Genomic DNA, 22,110 nt, shown 5'->3' on the forward strand with positions numbered 1-22,110 from the left:
AAGGAGGAATTTGTCCTTCAGCTTTAATGAGGATGCCAGAAAGGGTTCCCATAAGATTTTGTTTTTATAGGAAAATCAAGTTGCCTTCACCCATTCATCCAGCACACAATGTTTGTGTATTGCAGCACAGCTCCAGACCCAAGTTCTGCTTCCCAAAGCCATGAGATTGTGTGGCAACCTTTGGGATTTTTTTTTAAACGCATTTTCTAAGACAATCAAGATTACAAGGAAAAAAAAAAAAAGAAATAATGTCACTGCTAAACACCAGGAGTAGTTCCTGGTGTTTATATTTTACAGACTTGTGACCTTTGAGACATTTTTGGGTTTGGGATGTTCATTTAGGTCTTCTTTTGGGGGAAGACCCTTCTACTATCCACTACTATCTACTACCCTTCTACTATCTTCACTGTCTGCCAAACCTTGAATGAAACACTGGTAACCTTTCTCCAGCTATTTCTTTCTTTTCTGTTTTAAGAACCTGCTCATCCTATTGGTAATGTAATTTTCCTACCTTCAGACACATTCAGTTCATGGTCAGTAAAACTTCTTCTAAGCTCTTTTAATGCCCTGTAAAGCTGATTTAATCTTGAAACTGAAAGCCAACAGACAACATGTGCTCATGCACCTTAAGAGCCAAGTTATTTAACATGAAAAAATTGCTTAATTTCTGGAAGATCACAGGAGTTTTACCCAGCTACCAAAACCAAACAACAGAAAATCCCAAACTCCAAACCTAAACACATTAAAGAAATGGAAGTTACACCTAAGTACCTCTGAAAAACATGACAGAACCTTTGTACTGTGCCAAAGGGTACGAGCAAAATAAGCAGCTTTTTGACTGAGCCAGAAAAGGCACCCACCCCCTTGTTTAATTATTACCTCTTTTGTGCCTTTCCTTAACAAGCAGAGATGGCTTTCAAGCTACTTTTGAAACATTAATTTCTTCTTCCCAGGTTGACACTACATTCCTTCCATGATAGGCATCTTATAATCTCTTGAAAGCTGCATGGAGCTCAACACAGTGAGAGAAGACAGAGGCCTCCTTGTCTGCTCTCTGTTCCAAAAATGAGCAGTTTATTAACACAGCTGTTCCTGTGAGATACTAGGAAAGTACCTAAACATTTGTGGGGTTTTTTTTTGTTTGGTTAGTTTGGTTTTGTGGTTTTGTATTTTTTTGTTTGTTTGTTTTTGTTTGGTTGGTTTTGGTTGGGTTTTTTTTTGTGTGTGTGTGTGTGTCAGAAACAAATTTTTCTCTTTTTCAAGATGTTAAAGTCTGGATTTGCTTCTTAAGACACCCGTGGAATGTCTTTATCTAGAGTAGGTCTCCCCTCAAATAATCCATCACCACCAAGACAGTAAATGTGTCTCTTTTGATCCAGAAACAGCAAGTCACTTGGAGCTCGTTTGTGGGTGAAAGGTATTGCTAAAATAAACATAAATTTCAGCTGTCTTTAAGAAGACAAAAGTTCTCTAGCACTCTGAATATTAATAAGTCTGAAAGTATTATGTGAGTGCATCATATAAATAAAATAAAATAAAAATACACCCAAATGTATTAACACCCTTCCTCCCTCCAAATTTTAGGATACTTGCTAGCCATCTGGGTAGGCACACAAAGATAAGAAACATTGAGTCTACCTCAGTATTCTCTGATGTTTGGGTTGGTAATGTGATTATGACTGTCATAGGGCCATAATGCACAGAAAACCATTCTGAAGACTCCCCCATTCACAGGCCTGGCTGTGTAAATGGCCTTATTTGTGTTGTTTCACTGTCTGAGTTAATTAGATTACTGCCTAACAAAGAGAAACTCACACTCTGAAGGGCAGATCAGGACATTACCACCTCATATCATGCCCTACTCCCAAATCCAGACTTCAGAGAGACTTTCGAAACATGAAAATTACATTTTCGTGCTATATCCTGAAAATGTGAGTGAAAACAAAAGGCCAATCTCCTCTCCACTGCCATGGGATGAGGTGAGCCACGTGTTGAGCAGAGCTGAGTGACTGTGGAGTAGTATCTGTAAAATTTTACCTGTGTGGTTTGAAAACTGGACAGAGTTCACCGTATCAACTTCAAATCCCAAAACCTGTAATAGAACACAGGGATATTTCTTTTACTAACACAGCTTCATTAATACGTTACCAGTGTCACAAAACACAAGGAAGTACTCTCAGTTTCCAGTGCATATTTAAAAATCTTGAAAGCTGAGTCAACAAACATGCAACATAAACAAACAGCAAAGTGCTTTACTACAGCAACCAACATGGAACAAAAGTGCTGCTGGCAACAGCACCAGGAAAATAGAGCTCTGGATCCTCAGGCTGGAGTTCATCTGGGGATAAGGATGGATGGGCTGGTCCAGCAGCAATCACTGAAACCCTGAAGAGAACCTTTCTTGGCAAGAAAATATCTCTCAGGTACTAAATTAACGCAAAATATGGAGGGAGGATGCTGTTGGTATTCCAGAAAGCAAATTTTTATAAAAGGAGGACAGAAGAATCTTAAAGGGAATCAATGCTACAAGCCATACTTGGATGTCACAATCAGTTTCTTAACAGCTAAAAATGAATAGAAAGAAATGCCAGAGAACTTATTTGGGGCATGATTGGGCAGAAAAGGGAGAAAGCTCTTAAAAACACAGAGTAAAAAAGGCCTAAAGCATGTTCCAAAAGCCACCTGGTACCCTGCATTACCAGCAATCCAAATATTAAAATATCCAAGAATTTGCTAATGCAATCAACAAACATTCCTGTGGCCCGAAAATATATGAATATTATAAAAATAACAGCATTGAATCAGGAGAAAACTAATGAGGATTTTTAACCTCACAATACCTGCTTAATACAGGCATTGCTGGCCAAGCCATTTTTGTCTCTCATGGAAGGAATTCTAATGCAAAAGTGACATTAACAGTCTGACGCTGAATATTTGTTTCCACATCCAGCTTTCTCTGAGTAAGAAATCTCTTCAAAAGACAAGCTGCTATGTATGGCTCAGTGAGTCATACTGGGAGATAAAAGGAATGATGCACCACTGTGTATGATCCTCTTTCAGGCAATTTGCTGGGAGGGGTGAGTGAAGAAACAAAGCTTTTTCAGTCACGTTTTTTTCACCGAGACTCACGACTCTCCCTTTTCAGCATGAAGGCAACCCCTTCACACGCATTAAAAACCTCTGGGTGCATGTGCCAGACGTCAGGCTTTCCCTGTGCATGTACTTTCTCTGTGATAAGCCCCTTATTTCAGTCCTTGTGCTGCTACAAGAAGGATGTATGTGCTGCGACAGATCACTCCTTCTCCCTGTAGGTGCTACACTTCTGTCATTTCACAGCTCAGAGTCCACACAGGTCTTCACAGAATTCTTATTTCAGTATTTAATAAAGGTTTCTGTTCATTCCACACCAGAAAGCAAATTAATCCTTTGATAATGACAGACAGAATGGAGGGTTGCCTCAAACTGTTCTAGTTCAAATTAACCCCAGCTTCTACTCCTTGCCTAGGTTTCTTGTTTTACCTTGGTGGATTTTATTTTAAAGGCCCAGGAATTAAAAGGGGTGAGAACATGACCATACTGTAATGACCTTAACCTTGATGTCTGCACATGCTCTTCAAAGAAATAAATGATAATATGACCTCTAACCGGACTGTCACCCCATATTCAATTCCCCTCCCTGCAATGAACAGACCTAAGTAGTTCTTACTTCCTTCAAATGTCTTGGCAACAATTGTGAATTAATCCATTTCAGATCACGTCTCTTCAACTATTTAATACCTGACACCACAGAACACACTTACTGTGATTTACTAACTAATCAGGTTCACACAGGGCTTTAGGGAAGGAGAGCAGGCACAGCTGCTGAAGGGAGGGCAGTTCTACAACACAGGTAAGCACTGTCCCAGAGCAGTCCTCCTCTATTCTCTCCACCAGCACTAGCTATCATTTGATTTCTCAACAAGCTTTTCTGTAGGATTAGGGACTTTTGGTTTGTTTTGGCCAGCTAAATCTGCTTCAACCAGCAGAAGGGAAAATACAAGTGAGGCCACCTCTCCTGCAGACAGCCAGGTGCCAGGTTAGCTTAGCTGTGCACTTGGTACAAGAGTAAAGAAAATGCTTTGAATAGTTGATGAAAAGCCACAGACAAGTCAAATTCTGCAAGGGAGCTGGATATTCTCACTTTTTTTCACCGGTGCAAGACAGGCTAAAAAGCCTTTAAAGGTCTCCAGGACAATCACTGGTGTTAGTTTACTCTGTCACAGTTTCTAATTTGCTCTGAAGTTTTTTTCTTGAATAAACACATACGACTAAAATCTAACACACCTCATTCAAGCCTCAAAATAAGCCACAGTTACTCCAAAGCACTGCCTTTCATAAAGATTCTTATAAAAACAGAGGATTAAAATATACAAAATGTTATTTAAAAACTATGTACCATTAAACTCCCTATTTAGTACTACCTTTGAAAGAAGACCAACAGATGTTAAGGCCTAGGCCAGTATAAAGTAGTAGAATAATCAAAAAGAATGCTGAAGACCTGAAAACAGGGTATACTGACGTGTTGAAAGCAGCTTTTGACAGCAATCACCTCTTCTGGGGCTGCAGAGAAAACTCTTTATTTTGGTTTGTGTAGTTCATTTTAACAACCAGATCATTTATAGTGGATAAGGAAATGTTTTCTCCTTCAATCAATGTTTAAAAACCAGTATTAGTAACTGTCATCCTTGCACAGCTAAAGGACTGCACACATCAGAGAGAGTTTTTGATGTCCTGAATGATGAATACTTTCCCTGCTTACAAGGGAAGCTGTGTTCAAAAGATACCTTGTTAAACCTTTTTAATACACGTAATTTAATTCCTTTTAATTCTTTGGGCAGAGCTGACTAAAAGAAGTGATTTTGAGGTTTGTATTTTTTCCAATTAATTAAGAATTTCTACTCAAACCAGAGGTTAAATAAATCTTAGTTCTAAGTTAACTACCTAATGAGAAATACATGAGGTTTCTTATGTACAGACTTAGAAAACTGAGATAGAGTAAATGTGTTGAATCAGATAAACCATACTAGAAAACTAAGACAGAGTAAATGTATTGAATCAGATAAACAATATATAAAAAAAAGTCAGCCTCTCATATTTGCACACAAAAGAACATATGTCAAAAAATATATGCCTTTGGTTGAATATCAGCATTTTTTTCTAATGTCATAAGCCAGTAAAAATCCACCTTTTCTCTGGAAAATTACTAGAAAGTAAAAATTCAAAAGAGGACTAAAGTCAATATATATTAAGTTTCTTGCTTGTGTTCCTTGTACTTCTGTGTAAATAAACTGAGAAATTCACCTCACTTGGATTTTGATTATTTTGCTTATAGCAGAAGTGCCTTCAGAGCATATTTGATCAGTGTCAGGACTGAGCTTACTAAGAAATGCACAGTAATACTTAATTTATTGCTTCTCTATACCATCTTGAAATAGTCCACACCCATGCTACTTCCCCTGCTCCCTACAGCAAGTGTCCTGTGGGGATATTCCTGCCTCTGGTTTTAGAAATGTAGGTGACATCAGACACTCTGCAAGGGATGCACATCACCTACGCTACAACCATCCCCTGATCTGGATGATCTGGTCTCCTACAGGCCCTCCAGCACAGAACAGTTCCAGGTTTCCACGCTCTCCCCCTCTGCTGTCATTCTGTGTAAGCATCATTAGCCCACAGAACTGCAAATCTTGGGCAAATCTAAAGCCATCACCAGTTTGGGTAAGGATGATAAGAGCTCTTCAAAGGAAAAAGATGACTAAGTTCATCCCAAATCTCTCAGCCTCCAGTCTAAGTACGTGTCAAACACTGTTCTTCTTAAGACACAAATTAAAATTGCCTATATCACATCATACAGTGACATTTACTGCAATTGAAATCTCAGAGGAAAACGGGCAAATTTAATGTATTTTTTAAGTATCTTCAAGCAAGGAGGCAGAACCGTTAAACTTCTAAAATTAAATCACTAACCATCAAAACTGGAGGAGTCCTGTATTTGGAAGCCATGGCTGGCAGATGTGAATGACACATTTCAGAAAAATATTTGCAAGATTAAATCAAAATACACACACCAGAGCAAAATGCATTAGAAGAAACAGCCAGCATGAAGCACACGTGCCAACATTATGTTTGAGATGAAGTTGGGCTGAGCTCTTCATCACAAATAACTGAAGGAAAGGGACAAACATCATCCAGTTCTTCCCACAGTGCAGACAGTGCTATCCCAGCCTTGTAAAGAGAAGGTGCATCACCTGGGCAGGCACCTGGTCTAGAGAATTATCTGAATGCACCTCTCCAAACTAGCAAATGTTCAAGGGAAAAATCAACACAACAGAAAGGAAGAGACTTCAGAATACGTTGACAACCTCTAAGTGTCGGCTCTTTTTTGAAAACAGGACCAACCAGTTTTATCTAAAAGGACAGAAGAATTTAAACTTAAGCCACAAATAAAAAGCCAAGAAATGGGTCCCCTTCAGGATTCAAATTTTACATGTGATACCAGTTGTTTTACTAGAAGAACAACCTAATGACCCAGACAGACAGAAAATGTCTGAAGTTGGGCAAGTTACATAAATAGCATGATCTCAGTTAGGGTTCACCTCTAATAATGCAACTCTTTGGACTCTGCCACTGTGTTACCACACTAATTAGAGCTTTGTTTAAAATTTACAGCCTCTCTTCCTTCCAGAAAACATTTCAATATACAAACACTGAAACAAACCAGTACCTAAGCAATAGAGAAATGAACAGGGAGACTTTGAAGCAAGTGCAACATCTCAAATCCAGTTTTAATGATTGCTAAGCTTTATGTTTATATTTGTGTAATCTACATTATCTACCAATGGTCTTGAGATAAATAAAAGTACTCATTTGTACCTCCTAATACTATTTGGTATCTGATTGTTAACACCACTTGAGACAGAAAACTGTTCACTTCAAAGATTAGCTCTGCCTCAGGGTAAATATCAATATAAATTCTCATTTAATAATTTTATTTACTTTGAGAAATGTGAAAAGCTATTATTGAACTGCTCCTGTTTAACATTTGTATTGCAGCTTTACTATGCTCCTGCAGGGGAAAAAAGGTAAATTTTTAAAAGTATCACACACTTTATAGTACTCAAGAAATTCTTTTTCCTTGCTTGGATGCAGTTTAGGGAGGTGTCAAAGGGGGGAAAGGTGTTTGGGGTTTTTTTAGAAAAATAACCAAATAAGTATCTTATATCTTCTAAGTGGGTGAGAAAAACTGTCACTGTGATTACATGAATTTCTGAACTGAACTTTTATTGGTTTCCTGGGTACTAAACATTAGAAACAAACAAAAATCCCAGCTGCCATTGCATTATCTGTACATATGTAGAGAAAAGAGGTTTAGAGGGGGCTGAGAGAGATGCTATGGAATTACTGTCCTTGCAGGTTTTCAAGACCCGTGAGGACAAAGCCCTGAGCAGCCTGGGCTGAACTTAGTGCTGCCCAATCTTTGAGCCAAAAGCTGGACTGGGACTTCAGGAGGTCCCTTCCAGCCTGGGTCACCCCATCATCAGTGATACCATGACATACATAAAGCTCAACTTTACCCACTGTAGATTTCCACGTGTAAAATCACACAAAATATCACCACCTGTGCCACCCTAAAGTTGTGGTTCTAAGGTTAAATCCCGGTGGTAGGGTATGTTTACACTATTAACTATGCCAGCTTTGACAGTAAAGATAATAAGTCCTTTGCTGTTAAATGACTAGTGGACCGATCTAAACGGAATGTTTTAATTTGTATTTAATTTAGGCAACCTTAGAGAACAATGACCTAGTTCTGCAAGAATGAAATTCAATTAAAAACACCTCTCTATTCTACAACATGGCCAGTACATATTGCCCTCTTTGGGCACTGGCTTTGTGCCTCCAGCAGCATTTTCATTTTAAGGTTTGAAACTAAAACCACAAAGCAGTACTGCAGCTTAGGTTAGAGGAAAAATCTGGAATAAGTAAAAGGCAGAGTTGAAAAAAAAAGGCAATGTAAGGAAACAAAAAGGTTGTATAAAACCAGACTGTGTAAACTATATACACGTTTCTTCCATAGTATTTATGCTCCTGATACATGTTCACAGGTTGCTATCTATATTTCATGGAATAAAGCCAAGACCTCCATCCAAACCCTCCAGTTCCTTCAAAGTTCTTAATTTTAGAAAATGTTAGCTTCGCCATACCAGAACACATCAAAACCAATTTTCTCAGCTGAATCCACAAAGTAGATCACAAATCCATGGAAAGTATCAGAGGCTGAAGCTGGAAATCAAGCTCAGCCAGTCTTTCATATAAATTCTTTTATTGTGAACACAAGGTACCTTCTTTCTTGTATGCATAATTAGAACTTCACATTCAGATCTGAGCTACAAATGTCCCACAGGTGAAAATCTTGCTGTATCGTTTGTTTGTCTGCATGTCTAAAAGGTAGATTTATCTCCAAGGGAAAAGCAGTTTGACAAGAAAAGGGCACTGTCTAAGAAGGAACAAGATTCTGCTAACCAGGAGAAGAAAACTTTTGAGATTCCACTTCTGGAAGGAGGATTTGACCATCATGCATCTCACTCTTCCCGAAATAAATGCAGCCTTGTATTATAACATTTTTTCATGTTTCTTCTGCTTTGTAGCAAGATACTCGCTTTGTAAGTAAAACTTTCATGGAAAAAGGATGACTCTGTTTCTAATTAATATTCAGATATGAACCATCCAAGCCAGGATGAATGTGGAACCATGAATGAACCATGTCCTGTCCTTTGTGCCAACAGATGGTAACAGACTGACGAGTTAGAGCAAAGTAGCAGTAAATATTTAAAAAACCAAGAAGCTTAACACACACTAAACAAGTGAATCAAAACCACCCAGACAGACCTTAAAAAGTCAACACAGTGAATTCTGTGCGGAATCCAAAACAAGGATTCAGGTATGTAAACTCAACTGTGCTACTGATTTGTTTTCCTTTATTGGGCAACATCAACATGCAAATATATTTTCAGAAACAACCATTAATTTCAGCTGCTTTCCTTCTCCGTTACTAAACTGTTATGCATGGGAATGGTTCGTGAAGTCAGGAAAACCCAGGCAGATTAGAAGTGATAGTCAGGCTTATCTTTATTGCAACTTGCTCAGGTGCTGACGTACACTCCACTGAAATCTCCCTCTGAACTCTAGAGTGAATCCCTCCACAGACAAATACGTCCTTCAGGAGAACATGAGCAGCAAAGAACCATGACAGATATTAGGATGTTGTTTTAAACCAGTTCTAAAAGAGTATACTACCCTCAAACCTTTCAGTGTACGCATTTCATTCTCCTGGTAAAAACAAGCAGTTATGCTACGGAAAGATTTCTCACAGAGCTGCACTCATGATCAAGATATGGAAGTTCTAAAGCACAAGGATCACAGAGTGGGTCAGACTGAAAGGGACCACAGTGGGTCATCTGGTGCCACCTCCCTGCTCATGCAGGGTCATCCCAGAGCACATGGCACAGGATTGTGTCCAGACAGTTCTGGAATATCCCCAGTGAGGGAGACTCCACACCCTCTCTGGGCAATCTGTTCAGTGTTCGGTCATTGCACAGCAAAGAAGTTCTTCCTCATGTCCAGGTGGAACTTCCTGGGCATCAGTTCCTGCCTGTTCCTCTTGTCCCATTGCTGAGAAGAGCCTGGTCCATCCTCTGCCCCCTCCCTGCAGACCCTACAGAGATGGGGGAGGTCCCCTCTCAGTGTCTCCTCTGGAGGCTGAACAGCCCCAGCTCCCTCAGCCTTTCCTCATAAGAGAGGTGCTCCAGTCCCTTAATTATCTTGTGAAGTTGTGTTTAATTTTCAAATATGGCAGCACATGACAAGCCAACAAGGCTCTCCAGAAAGAAAAAAAAGTCCTCAGTTTCGAGAGTCAGTCAAATTTTCCAAGCAGTGAGGAAGTGCTTTGATTTGTGTCACTTAAAGCACACAGCAGCATTTTAAAAAATAAATGAGTACTTAAGAGCAAACCCTGCACCTCAAATATATACACATAAAATACAAATATATCCCCTCACACCATTTTTTTATTAAGACCATGTGAGGCTTATCCCAACAAATATCCTACGACTGTCAATTTTAATTAATGAATACTTCATAATTGCTTAATCAGAGTCTTTTTCCTCTGCCTCCACAAATACAGTTAACATAAGCAAATTCAGCAACAAGGTGCACTGGCATAAGGCACTTGAATAAACACATCTGGGGAAAAAAAAGAAGTTAATAGTAGACAGCAAACTAACAGAGAGGGATTGGTGCCCCACGCAAGGGGAAAGCATCTAAAAATATCAACCAGCAGCTCACCAGGACCACGATGTCTGTACTGAAAGCAAAACAGGCTGGCTCAGGGCTGCAAAGGCACATCTGGTTAACTCCAGAGGGCGTTATCTGAGAGGTTGTGATGGCAACACAAAACCAGTCGAAGGCTTGAAGAGCCCCACTACATGATCCTGTATTTTCTTCAGAGGACCTCCCTCCTCATCCACATTTAGATCACAGCTGGCTTTATTGCTATTAACAGGACACACATATGGTAGGCCCTACATCAACTAGAAAATTACTCTTATAGCAACGTAACACTGACAGATGCCTCAGTCAGAGTACAAATTTTTATAGCACAAAGACATATATAAACCAAAGGGCTTACAGATAATAAATCAGACACAATTTATGAGGCATTTTCAAGAAATCTTGTGGTAAGACCCAAAATTGCTGATTCTGAGAAGAGCATGTATACAATTCACAAACTGAATAAGCTGGAATTCCTGTATTTGTCTAAAAAAATAACTGTACCACCTAAATCAAATTCATTCTATTCCTTCCAATTTTATATATATATATATTAAACCCAAGCTTAATTGAAAGTCATTAACAGAATTAACTTTACTGCCACTGTTAAAATTACCCTGTCAAATGAGGTAATTGAGGTTTGGGGTTTTTTTTTGCTAGGTAATAGCAGCAATACTTTCCAATAAGGAAGTCTCCATGTCAGGCCATGAAACACTCTATGTATCCATTGTATTACAAGCTGTTTGCATTAATGTACTACAATTTGGAACTTTATCTCATCACTGTAGTTCCAGTGAACACCACTGCTCCACTGTATTCCTCTGGACACGACAAAGAAACATATTTCAAAAGGCTGAATTTCTGTAATCAAACTAATTTGGAACGGGAGAAAAATTTCCCAGTTGCAGTTTGCTCTTCTCACCGTGTGCCAGCTCTTTCACTTTAATTGCAACTCCTTCCATTTGCTGCTGAACTGAAAAACATACATTGTACTGGGTGCAGAAAATTAGAACACAAATTCAATTTGAGAAAAAGGAACTTGGGAAAAAGAAAAGGCATGTCCTGACAATTAGTGAAGCAGGCATAATTGCTGGCGTGGGTTGATAAACTGAACTGAAACTGCTATTGACTAACCCAATCTCTTTTTTCTCTTTCTGAGCTTTTAATAAACCATACCAAGTAGCTAAAGAGTACTCAGTATACATAATACAGCTGTATCTTGGTGCAGCATTTGACAAGGCACTGCAAAGAAAAATCATTAAGATATTGGGGATATTGTGCCAGGATAAAAATACTGCAGCAAATAAACTAGGAACGGGGATGCTGGACATACTGTTGGTGATTCATTAATCCAGAGTCAGGTACCAAACAGACCACTTCAAATTCTGAGGTTAGAAATAGACAATTACAAAGCATACAATAAAATCATACACCAGATGACCTTGAGAAAAGGGCATCACAGTGTAAGAAGGACATTAAGCTATTAGAGAGCGTCAAAAGGAGGGCTATGAGGATGGTGAAGGGTCTGGAGGGGAAGCCTGTGAGGAGCAGCTGAGGGAACTGGGGTTGTTCAGCCTTGAGGAGACTGAGGGGAGACCTTATTGCAGTTACACCTTCCTCGGGAGGGGAAGAGGAGGGGCAGGCACTGAGCTCTGCTCTGTGAGGACCAGGGACAGGACACAAGGGAATAGCCTGAAGTTGCCTCAGGGGGGTTTAGGTTGGATATTACAGAAAGGTTCTTCACCCAGAGAGTGACTGGGCACTGGAACAGGCTCCCCAGGGAACTGGTCCCAGCCCCAGGCCTGACAGAGCTCAAGAAGAGTTTGGACAATACTCTCAGGCACATGGTGGGATTCTTGGGATGTCCTGTGCAGGGCCAGGAGTTGGACTTTGACGATGCTTCCAACTCAGGATATTCTACGATTTTACATGAGAGGAAGCCAAGTGGGGAGGAGACTGGGGTGTTTCATACATGCTGCAGCCACATTGCTTTGATGCTTCTTTGTTCCTCCAGGGCCAGTTCTCAGGTCCCAAACCAACTAGTCCCAAATCAGCAAAACCAGGACAAGATGATCACCTCAGGTAGCGTAATGCCTGTTTCTTGAGTGACATTCCCTTTTCATCTTTGATCAACCCCATACCCATTTTCAGGATTTCCAAGCTGGCTTCAGCACTAGACACCACAGAGGACATATTAAAGACTGAAGCAGAAAACAAGTGCCTCTCTCTTCTGTCAGAGCAGACTGCAATTTTTGTCAAAGTGCTCTGGCAAAATTGGGACTCACGGAGAATTTGCAGATGGGCTGATCTAGCTGTAATGTCGTGACCATCTGAACAGAAAAAACCAGAACAGCCTGAGACTGCAGTGAATATGTTCTCAAATAGTTTATTTCTTGACTTTTCTGAAAAGGCTTGCAATTTAAGTACTTATCTGAAAAATAATCAGGTCAAATTCAAGATTATCCGATAGTGCCTTAAAGATGCTCTTCCAAATAAGCTTTGGAGACACAGGAATGTTTCAGAGCCCATACCACTAGGTCACTCAGTTTTACTTTGCACCTGGGCAGACTGATTGGTATGCACTGCTAACCATTTAATGCAAACTAAGAAGATGACATAAAATATATGTGTTTATCAAAATTCCCTCTAAGCCATTTTGTCCAGCACTAAGAAATTCCTTGTTTTTCCACAGGCTACTCAAACAAACCGCCTCTTGTGCCTGCAAGACACACATGCTCGTCCACCGTTATTCCCTGCACCACAACAGTTTTGTTCAGGATAGACCCGACTGTAGAGTCAAAAGATTTGTGGTATAGCTGCTCTATTGACCTTCCTATGGGCAGGAGGCCATTCCTGCCATCTGGGGTGGGATCAAGTGATGGATCTGCAAGACACCAATTTAGAAAGACTAAGGCAAGTGAAAGACAAGGAGTAACAGCTTCTGCTTCCCCCCCTTCATTCTTCCCCCTAAAGGACAAACATAAAACCAGGAGAATGAGGTGGTGCTGTGGGAGTCTGTCTGCCTTCCACCTAGGAAATACATTTCACCCCCATCCTGAGAGCGTTTGCTGTCAGGCAAAAGTGACTTCAGACACTGATTTCAGATGGAGAAGTTGCAGTTCACAAATTCTTCTGAAGAGTTATAAAATCTGCAGGTTCGCCGCGGATTTCAGATTCGTCATCTTCATGTTTCTTCCTTCTACACTTGGATGTAATTTGACAAAAACACCATACTGTCACTGCAAACTCTGCCAGCTGGAATCCTACAGTGCTACACGAGGAAGTTTACAAACACTGATTAGAAGAGGCAGACATAGCAGCGATAGGTCCAACAGGCATGGAATTAATCTACTTTTATTTTAGTGAATGAAATGGGGGGCAGGATCCCACAACACATTCTTTTCCTCTGATTTTTATTTTACTTTTAGTCCTGCTGTTCATATTGTGGCTAGATAGGTCCCTCTAACCACCAGTTCATTAGCAAGATGTGGCAGGAACGTTTTGTACATCTCAGGTGGGGTCATCCTACAGGAGAGAGGTTTGTTTTATGCAGCACATGTGCTTTGTTTGGACTTCTTAGGTAGACTATTGAATGGATTCTACTCTGCTACCAGTGTTAAACTGTACAATAACAGATACTCGTAAAAACAGAAACAGGTCCCTGAAAGAGGTGACACATTATGTAAAGATCACACCAAGGCCACCACAGGGAAAGAATGAAGCTTCTAGAGAACACATAGATGTCTCACCAATTCCTTCAGAATAAGCAGATGTCTTAGATAACAGCACACTTTGAGGAATGATTTCTTCAGCAGGTGCCAGGTGCAGGAGCCTGAGGCTTGCTCCTGCTCTGGCACCTCAGTCATGCCAAAAGAGCTGTGTGTGGGGCTGTATTAGGGAACTGGGTGAGGAAACTAGCTCCCAAAATAAACACACATTTTCTCCTTTTCTCTCTTTGTCAAGTCCTTAATAAACCTGGAATGCTTCTCAGAGCCATTTACCACATGGCCTCACAAAATGACTTTCCTTGGAGCATGGAAGTGGACACAAAACAGTGCAGGTGGAAGGACCAGCTGTCAGTGGTAAGGACAGAGCAAGTGTTTCTCAATCTGGCATCTCCACTGAAACCAGCAGATTGTTAAACTGCACCCCAGAGCACAGGTGACAATATAAAACTTCTCAAATTTAAAAACTAAGTTTAAACAAGCATTGTTTTGGTTGTTGCATGAATGAGTAGAGGCACAATGTTACTGCCATTAACTACAGTGAGAACAGAAACAACTGCCCCCAAAATAAAGCTACAAGCGGTATTTATCTACAAAAGGAATGACCTGTGACACAGGTTGTAGCTTGTGCTGGTCCACAAACAGAAACAACAAACAACTACTCTGCTGCAGGAAATACTGTCCCTGCTGGCCTCAGTTTTAATTGTTTTTTTAAACTGTTTTTAAACAATCTTTAGCTACTCAGAATGTCTGATGGTTTCCACACGTAATGTGGTGCCCAGTCCTGTGAGACAGGGGCTGTATCCTGCCAAAAAACTGAAAATAACCACAGTGAAGAGTTAGGTGGATGGAAAAATGAGTTTTCCATCAGCCTAACCTTGCTCAGTAGTACTCATCACCCAAAGCAAATACCACAAACAGATTTATAAAAAATATGTATATTTAAATTGATTAGATTTAGGCTCAACTTTACTAAATACATGACCAGAAGCTCTGGTGTATAATTCTTCAAAAACAGTATCAAATTTTGAGAATTTAGCCAACATTTTTTTTCTGTTATAACTTCTTTTTGCTTAGAGAAGATGGGGACAGAATTACCATGTATAGCAGATATGATGAAACATGGTAGAATTCAGGAAGATATCAAGTAATTCAGTGTTAACAATAAAGCAGAGAACTATTAAGGGGAGTATGAAAGATAACACACTTGGCTTTATGGGCTGTCAATCTGGCAAGAGAAAAAATGTTGCTGTATTCCAATATTGTGGGACAGACCAGAACTTCACTTCCTTGGCAGTTTCCAGTAAGATGACCCAATGAATGCTGTTCTTGAAGACTTGTCATGGATTGCTCCCTTCAACTCATTAATGTCATTGATAGCTGTGTCATCCTTGCTTGACATTTACACACACATCCTCTTCTGGGGGGTAAAACGTGACTGGACCCCTCAGTGGAGAGAACTGGAACAGTTGTGATCAGACTGGAAAGGTTCTTCAGGTCAGGAAAACCACTTACTGCTGTTTTTGGGAACCACTGCATCCACAGATCAGAAAGCAGCTCTCTCCAGCTTTTGCTTTGCCACAGGGGAGAGACTTTCCATTTTCCAGTGTGTGCTCCAGCACCCCCTCGATCCCACACATCCAGCTGGCAAGAGGTGCTCTGCATTCCTAAGACAGCCAAGTTAAATCACCATGGAAGGATTTCTACTCGGCCCAAACTAGTCCATATGCTCAAAATTTACAAAGGATGACAGAGGGTGAAGCGAGGTTTGTTTTGTTTTTAAATGAACCACCTAAGAGGTTTTGGTATCACAGTTCTCTCACCTGTTCTGTGGATAATTGTTCCAGATGTTAAGGGAACTGGAGCTCAGAGGTGTCATGGATGAATTAGTACCAAAAAATTTGAGTTCTCAACAAAGGCTTGAAAAAATTTCAGGGAGTTCAGCCCAGTAATATTTTTTTAGCTACAGCACAACATGATGAACTAGTCTGGCTTCTGCTGGGGCTCATATTATCTATCAACACAGACCTCCTTGGCATGTTTCAACCATTATGCTCATCATTTTTTCTCCTCTGTATATATTACTATGGAGCTGCACACTCTATCACATATAGTAATTTCAGAAGAATGGACATTTTATGTTCCAGGACTAATGTCCAGCTCCTCATATTAATTTGCTTCACCAACTCCAGCCTGTTTTCCACACAACACAAGCAACTGAAGTGGAACTTTCACTTGCATCTTTTCAGCCTAAAGAGGCTAAAAATACCTGCCTGGTATGTGTTCAGTCAGCCATGGATAATGCTGTATCCCTTATCTAAAATGACTAAATATGCTTTTCAAGGAAGGGTGACCATCATTTTTTGGATATAAATAGAAAAAGTGAAAAGTAAAAAACAACACTTGACTTAAAGGGAGATTTTAGAGAACTATCAGTAGCTTTGTCTGTCCCCTATTTTTCTCAGGTGTACCTTTGCACAATCCTCATATATGTAATTAAAGACACATTTTATTATTTCAAATTATGCTTTTATTTTTAATACATTTTAGTACATTTTAATATGAAATTCACTTGAAGCTTTTTTTCCCCTCAAAATCTGATCCCTATTGTCTCTTTTATCTCTCCTTGTTTGTTAATAGACAAAAAAAATATTCTCCCAACTGGAGAATATCTCATCTGGAGCAGAAATAAGACATAATTACTTCAAGAATTAAAAAAAAAAAATAAATCTAAGACTTAAAGATAGAAAATAAGGCCATTCCTAATATGAAAATGCCTTAAGCAAGTAAACACTTGCTACTGAGTCTCTGAGTACATTATATTCTCCACACAAACAGTGCAAATCCACCTTTAGGCAAGGTTTTCCAGTCTTTTAATAAGATTTGCAATTTCTTGACAACTCATTTTTTTCCCCCAAAGACAGTGGGTGAATCAGGGTAAAGCATTTTTGCTTGCTCTGAAATCAAATATTTGCACATACCTGTAGACACCAAATGGAATACTCCTTAATCTTTTCACTTTGCTGTGTTATGGTAGACAAAAAGACTACATTTATGTCAAAAAAAAGCACCATTCTGTGTTCACTACATGTCACTACACACTCTCCAGTGTAACTATCATGTCAAGTAGCACCATATGCATCGGTACAGCTCAAATTTTCACAATGTACTATGAAAAGTTAGCAAATGATCATAATCATCAATCACTGTAAACATTTATCATCACCTTTTTAAAAAGTCCAAAATGCCAACTGGTCAACTGGCCCCATACACACACACTGCAAAGTAACTTTTAATGCATCTTAAGATGCTTTTTGCAGCTCTTCAACTGTTCTATACAATCAGCATTTCTGTATTTTCGTGACTGCATTTTTTGTATTTTCATGACAAAGGCTTATTTAACAAGTTGCCACTACTAAGTGACTTGAAGGAACAGTTATGAATCCTACAGTCACACACTCAGACTTGACCTGGGATGAGGATGGTTCAGTCAGTCTGGCTCTCTGTTTATTAGAGACTCTGCTCAGTCATTCAGAGTCCACAGCACATCTGCAGTCCCAGCTGCACGTCTTTTAGGCAGGTTGAAATTACTCTAATTTTTCAAACTGATTATTTTGCATTAGTAGCTGAAAAGATTCCATTAAAAGTTCGAAGAGAAATTTGAGGCCTCTTTTAGTTTAGAGTTCTGCACAAACATAAACTCCAACTATTACATAAAAGTGAGACCTCAGAAGCCTCAGTCTCGTCTGTCTCCAAGCAATATTAAGGGTTGAAAGCGACACACCCCCCCTTTCTTTTTTTTTTAATTGTCTTTTGAGGAATAATCTACTTTCTTGTCCTCAGTCCTATCCCACTTGCCTTGGCTTCCAGCTTCCCATGCAGGTGGAAAGTCCATCTCCTCCAATCTTCTCAGAGAAGTTCAAAGTTCTCACCTGAGCTCGTAGACAGCCAGAGCCATCCTTCCTTCATAGGTGGGTTAATCTGGACAAACTCTTCTGGAAAGTTCTGGTAAAGCCTTTCCCTAGAAATCCAGACTACCAGGTGGAGAACCACCTTGTTAGGACCTTCTGGATTACAAGTCTTTTTTGGGACTTCACCTCGAGCAAGGTATTCACTGGTATTCATTTTGTAGCTATGTGTACTGACATCTACATAATAAGTAAATGCTGTTTATACAGCTATGAACAAACCTTCCCAGAGGGGTCCTGATTTTTTTTAATGTTTTTGTTTGGGTGGGGTTTTTTTGTTTTGGTTTTTTTTTTAATTCATCCACCACTTATTTACCTTTCCTAAAAGAACAAAAACAAAGGTAAGGAAAAAACCCGTGCTTCTGCAAGCCCCATTTGAAGTTCAATTTTAGAGCAATAATTCCTGTTTCAGATATGTAATTTAGGACAATCTTTGGCTATTACAAAGAGAAAATACATTCTTTTATCTTTGTATTTACTTTTTGTTTAAGGTTAGGCTTTTTCAGCCTTTGATCTGTAACAAAAATAAGGGCTACCCAGTAGGAGCATTTCTTATTGTTACTCTGAAAAGACTTTTGATTGATTCATCCTTCTTCTGACTCATGTTATTAACACAAGAGAAGCTGGGTTTGAAAAACAGAAAAAGCAATCATTTTGTTTAAGAGATACACTTTATCTTTCTGCAAAATACTTAATCCATTTTACTACTCTGTTCAACAAAATAAATTTTAAAAAATCTTAGAACTTTTTTGCGAAGGCAGCAGATAATTAGCAAAGATCTACTGATACTGGTTTTGCTCTCAGCATATGAAAGTAAATTATAATCTCTTGGCTGGATAGTGCAGTTCAAGACTATCCGTAAATATCAAAGAAATTATAGTCCAAGCTGACCTAAGTCGTTTTCCCATGTTTTATTTTACAATTAAGAAAGAGATAAAAATGTAGACTTAAGGTTTTCTTTGGAGAAGATAATTACTGAGAACTAGCCTAAGACTGAGAATCATCTGCCCTTATTAATACCCGGACAACTATTTCCATTTAGCAGGTAAAAAAATATTCAAAATAAAATAAAATAATTTAACAGATTTCAAAAGGTCATTTTATCCTGTATTGTAGAAACTGTTTATGGTGTTCTACAGTTCAGAACAGGCAATTTCACTCTCCAGACCCAAATAGTTGAGAGTATTTGTTCATGCTTTTAGCTTCATCTTCAAGGTAATCAGATATAAAAGGAAGTCAAGATTTAAATACTCAAAACAGAGACATGGTTTTTTTCAAATTCTGAGTGTTAGGGCAGACAAAAAAAAAAAGATCAACAAAACATATTCATGTTCCATTACCATTATCAGTAAGAACAGGAAGTACAGAACTCTCCAGATCTCACTGTTACCAAGACATAAGCAGAGATCAACATTCTCTGGCTTGCAGACAGGGGTATAAACTAGTCCAGTGGCAAACAAATGTCCAGTGCCCAAGTAAAACTGTCTCAGACTTTCTCCTGCCTCTTCCTTATATTTTCAAAACTCTTTCTTGGAAGCTCATGGAGGCCCCACAAACACACAGACTGACACACTCATTCTCAAGAGCTGATATTATGATGGGTGCGGTACATGAATCTTAAATTCATCCACCTACCAAAATTTTCCTGATGGTCAGAATGAAAAGTACCTCTGCAGAACACAAATCAGCCTGTCCTTGTGTATTCTCTGTGGTTTGAGAAGGACTGTAACTCTCTGTTTTCCAGTACCGCTCCATTTTTACTTACTGCCACATTCTATCTATCTAGAAGGTGAGGCAGGAAAGGTAACCTAAAATTATATTTAAAATTAACAAATAAGAGGTGACTCTAAGGAAGAAACCACATATTATAAAAGTAATGTTGAACGGCATGGTGAAAACATACATTTTTATTTTATATCATAAAAACTAGGACAACTCTTAGTCAAGTAGAAGAAACATTTTTTGGTGTTTTAAAAGAATTTATCTGACTAACAGTGGAAACCCCCCAAGTTAATGTACACCCTACTGCTCTTCCTCTCTTAAATGCTGGATAATCCTGAACCACTTCCTGATACCAGAAGCTGCTCAGGTTATATGACTGTGAAATAACTAATGACTGGCTTAAAAATTATTCTGAACCACCTTCAGAACTTTTTTAAGAGATAGTAAAGCCATGCAAGTAAAAACTATTTAAATTCTTGACAAGGCAGAATTCAAAGCAGAGGTGAGGACAGTTCATTTTCTGGCAAGCCCAGGTGTACATTTCCTCTATGACCTATTAGTTAATCTAGATTCTCCAATTACTTAAATGTACTTCAACCTGAAATGGTGTAAAGGGTTCTAACATTTCCCATTCAGACTATTACTTTCATTATTACAGCTGCTCTAATATATAACTCTTGTTTTGCTGTGTTTGCCATATATAGAAAGTGTTTACCATAAAATCCACAGAGGAAGTCTTTCCACATACCTCCTTTTAAAATACTTTAGCTTTTAGTGTAATGGAATTCTGACAAAACCAACTGGTTAAAAAAAAAAAGACATTAAGGAATTCTCTGCTGTGCAAATTGCTGGCTATTGCTAATAAATAATAATGTCACAGATTTCCACCAAAGAACGAGCCATTTACACACGACTGATGCTTTTGCAGAAGTCTGCAAACAGCAGATGAAACCATGTCTGGTTTTCTATTTGGATGCTGCTGTCCAAATACAGATTCCTGAACTGTTGTGTCAGGATTTCACCCCATCAGGCCTCACAAGCACATAGACACACATCCTGCCTTGCAAACTCAATACTGGTGAGCTCAGAAGGAAGCCTCACTTAACTTTTATTGGTTCAGAATACCAAAATAAAAAAAAGAGAATGGGAAATAAGCATGCCACACTTGCCCCCATCCTCAAGAACAGCATCAGGTACCATTTTATCTACATATAAAAAAAAGGGAAAGACTCAGGTTTGTAATTCCTTTCCCTGTTTCAAGAAAACATAAAAAAAGGGGGAAAGTTTCACTTGATGGCACCTTGCTACATCTGATCTTCTAGCAAAACAAGGGTTTACATAACTTTCCAGCATGCACAACTTCATTAAGGGTTGCCTGCATAGGATTTTCAAGTGCAGCCTTTAGTAGTAGCTTGGTTGTGCCTCAAGTGAATTTCTTTTCCACCCACCCCAGAAACTTCTTATGCTGTACTCTGAGGAATTTTACTGCCTCCTAAACACCACCCAGCTACAACATCAAAAGGATTTTTTAAACTCTGGTAGTATTTTATACTATCACAGTCAAGGAGCTAAAGACACTTTACCGGAACCCATTTGCCAAGTCACACGCAGAGGTTCATATGTCACAGAAAGGTTGAGTTACAGAAAAGTAGAGAGAACCTTGGACAGAGAATTAAAATGGAGACAACAGTTGGAGACCGGAGATTTCTGGAACAAGTATTACTGTGTGCTCTTCTGCTACACAGAAATAGAAGGGGGAAGTACAATTTCAGGATCATTCTGTTAGGAAAGAAGGGACACTTGTCCTGTAGATCATGACAACCTTTCAAGCCTGGGGCTCCACATACACAGATTTTTCCACAATACTCAGATTACAAATATACATCACCCTTCACCATGTACTAATTTTCAAGGGACTTGGTTACACTATAACTGGGTGGTGACACCGGGGTGTGACATTGGCTTGCTGCAGGCCTGGTCTCACGTGCATCGTTTATCAGAGTACACCATGTCTCCTGTCTCCTCAAGTGAGTTACACCATCCTTTGTTAAGCACGTACCAAAATAACCAATGTCACAACACACCGCGTTCTGGCAGTGAGGTTCTTAGACAGCTTCCTAGGGACACACGCCCTCAAGGAACAAAGACCTCCGGATGGTGAAGGCCCCAAATTAGCCCTTTAGGATAGAGACCCTTCACAGGAGCCAACAGTGCGATCTGCAAAGGTTCACCCAGTGTTTTCCCACCACCAGCCAGGTCCAAGCAAGCACCTCCGAAGCCAGCACATGACAGCCATGAAGGCCGAGATCCAATTACACCCTCCAGCCCTG

General features: G+C 39.4%; 1 protein-coding gene across 2 annotated transcripts in view; it reads right to left on the minus strand.

Annotated features, from left to right (window-relative positions):
• PDXK (pyridoxal kinase) overlaps positions 1–22,110 on the minus strand; it is a 39,198-nt gene that overhangs the window by 16,156 nt on the left and 932 nt on the right. For both annotated transcript variants that reach the window (XM_027741961.2, XM_039380209.1), the window contains exon 2: positions 2,038–2,092. In XM_027741961.2, coding sequence (XP_027597762.1) covers positions 2,038–2,092 — 55 coding nt within the window. The remainder of the gene's footprint in view (positions 1–2,037; positions 2,093–22,110) is intronic.

Source organism: Pipra filicauda, unplaced genomic scaffold (genome assembly GCF_003945595.2).
Source record: "Pipra filicauda isolate LSUMZ 115617 unplaced genomic scaffold, ASM394559v2 scaffold18_size4552066_pilon, whole genome shotgun sequence".
Lineage (NCBI taxonomy): Eukaryota > Metazoa > Chordata > Aves > Passeriformes > Pipridae > Pipra > Pipra filicauda.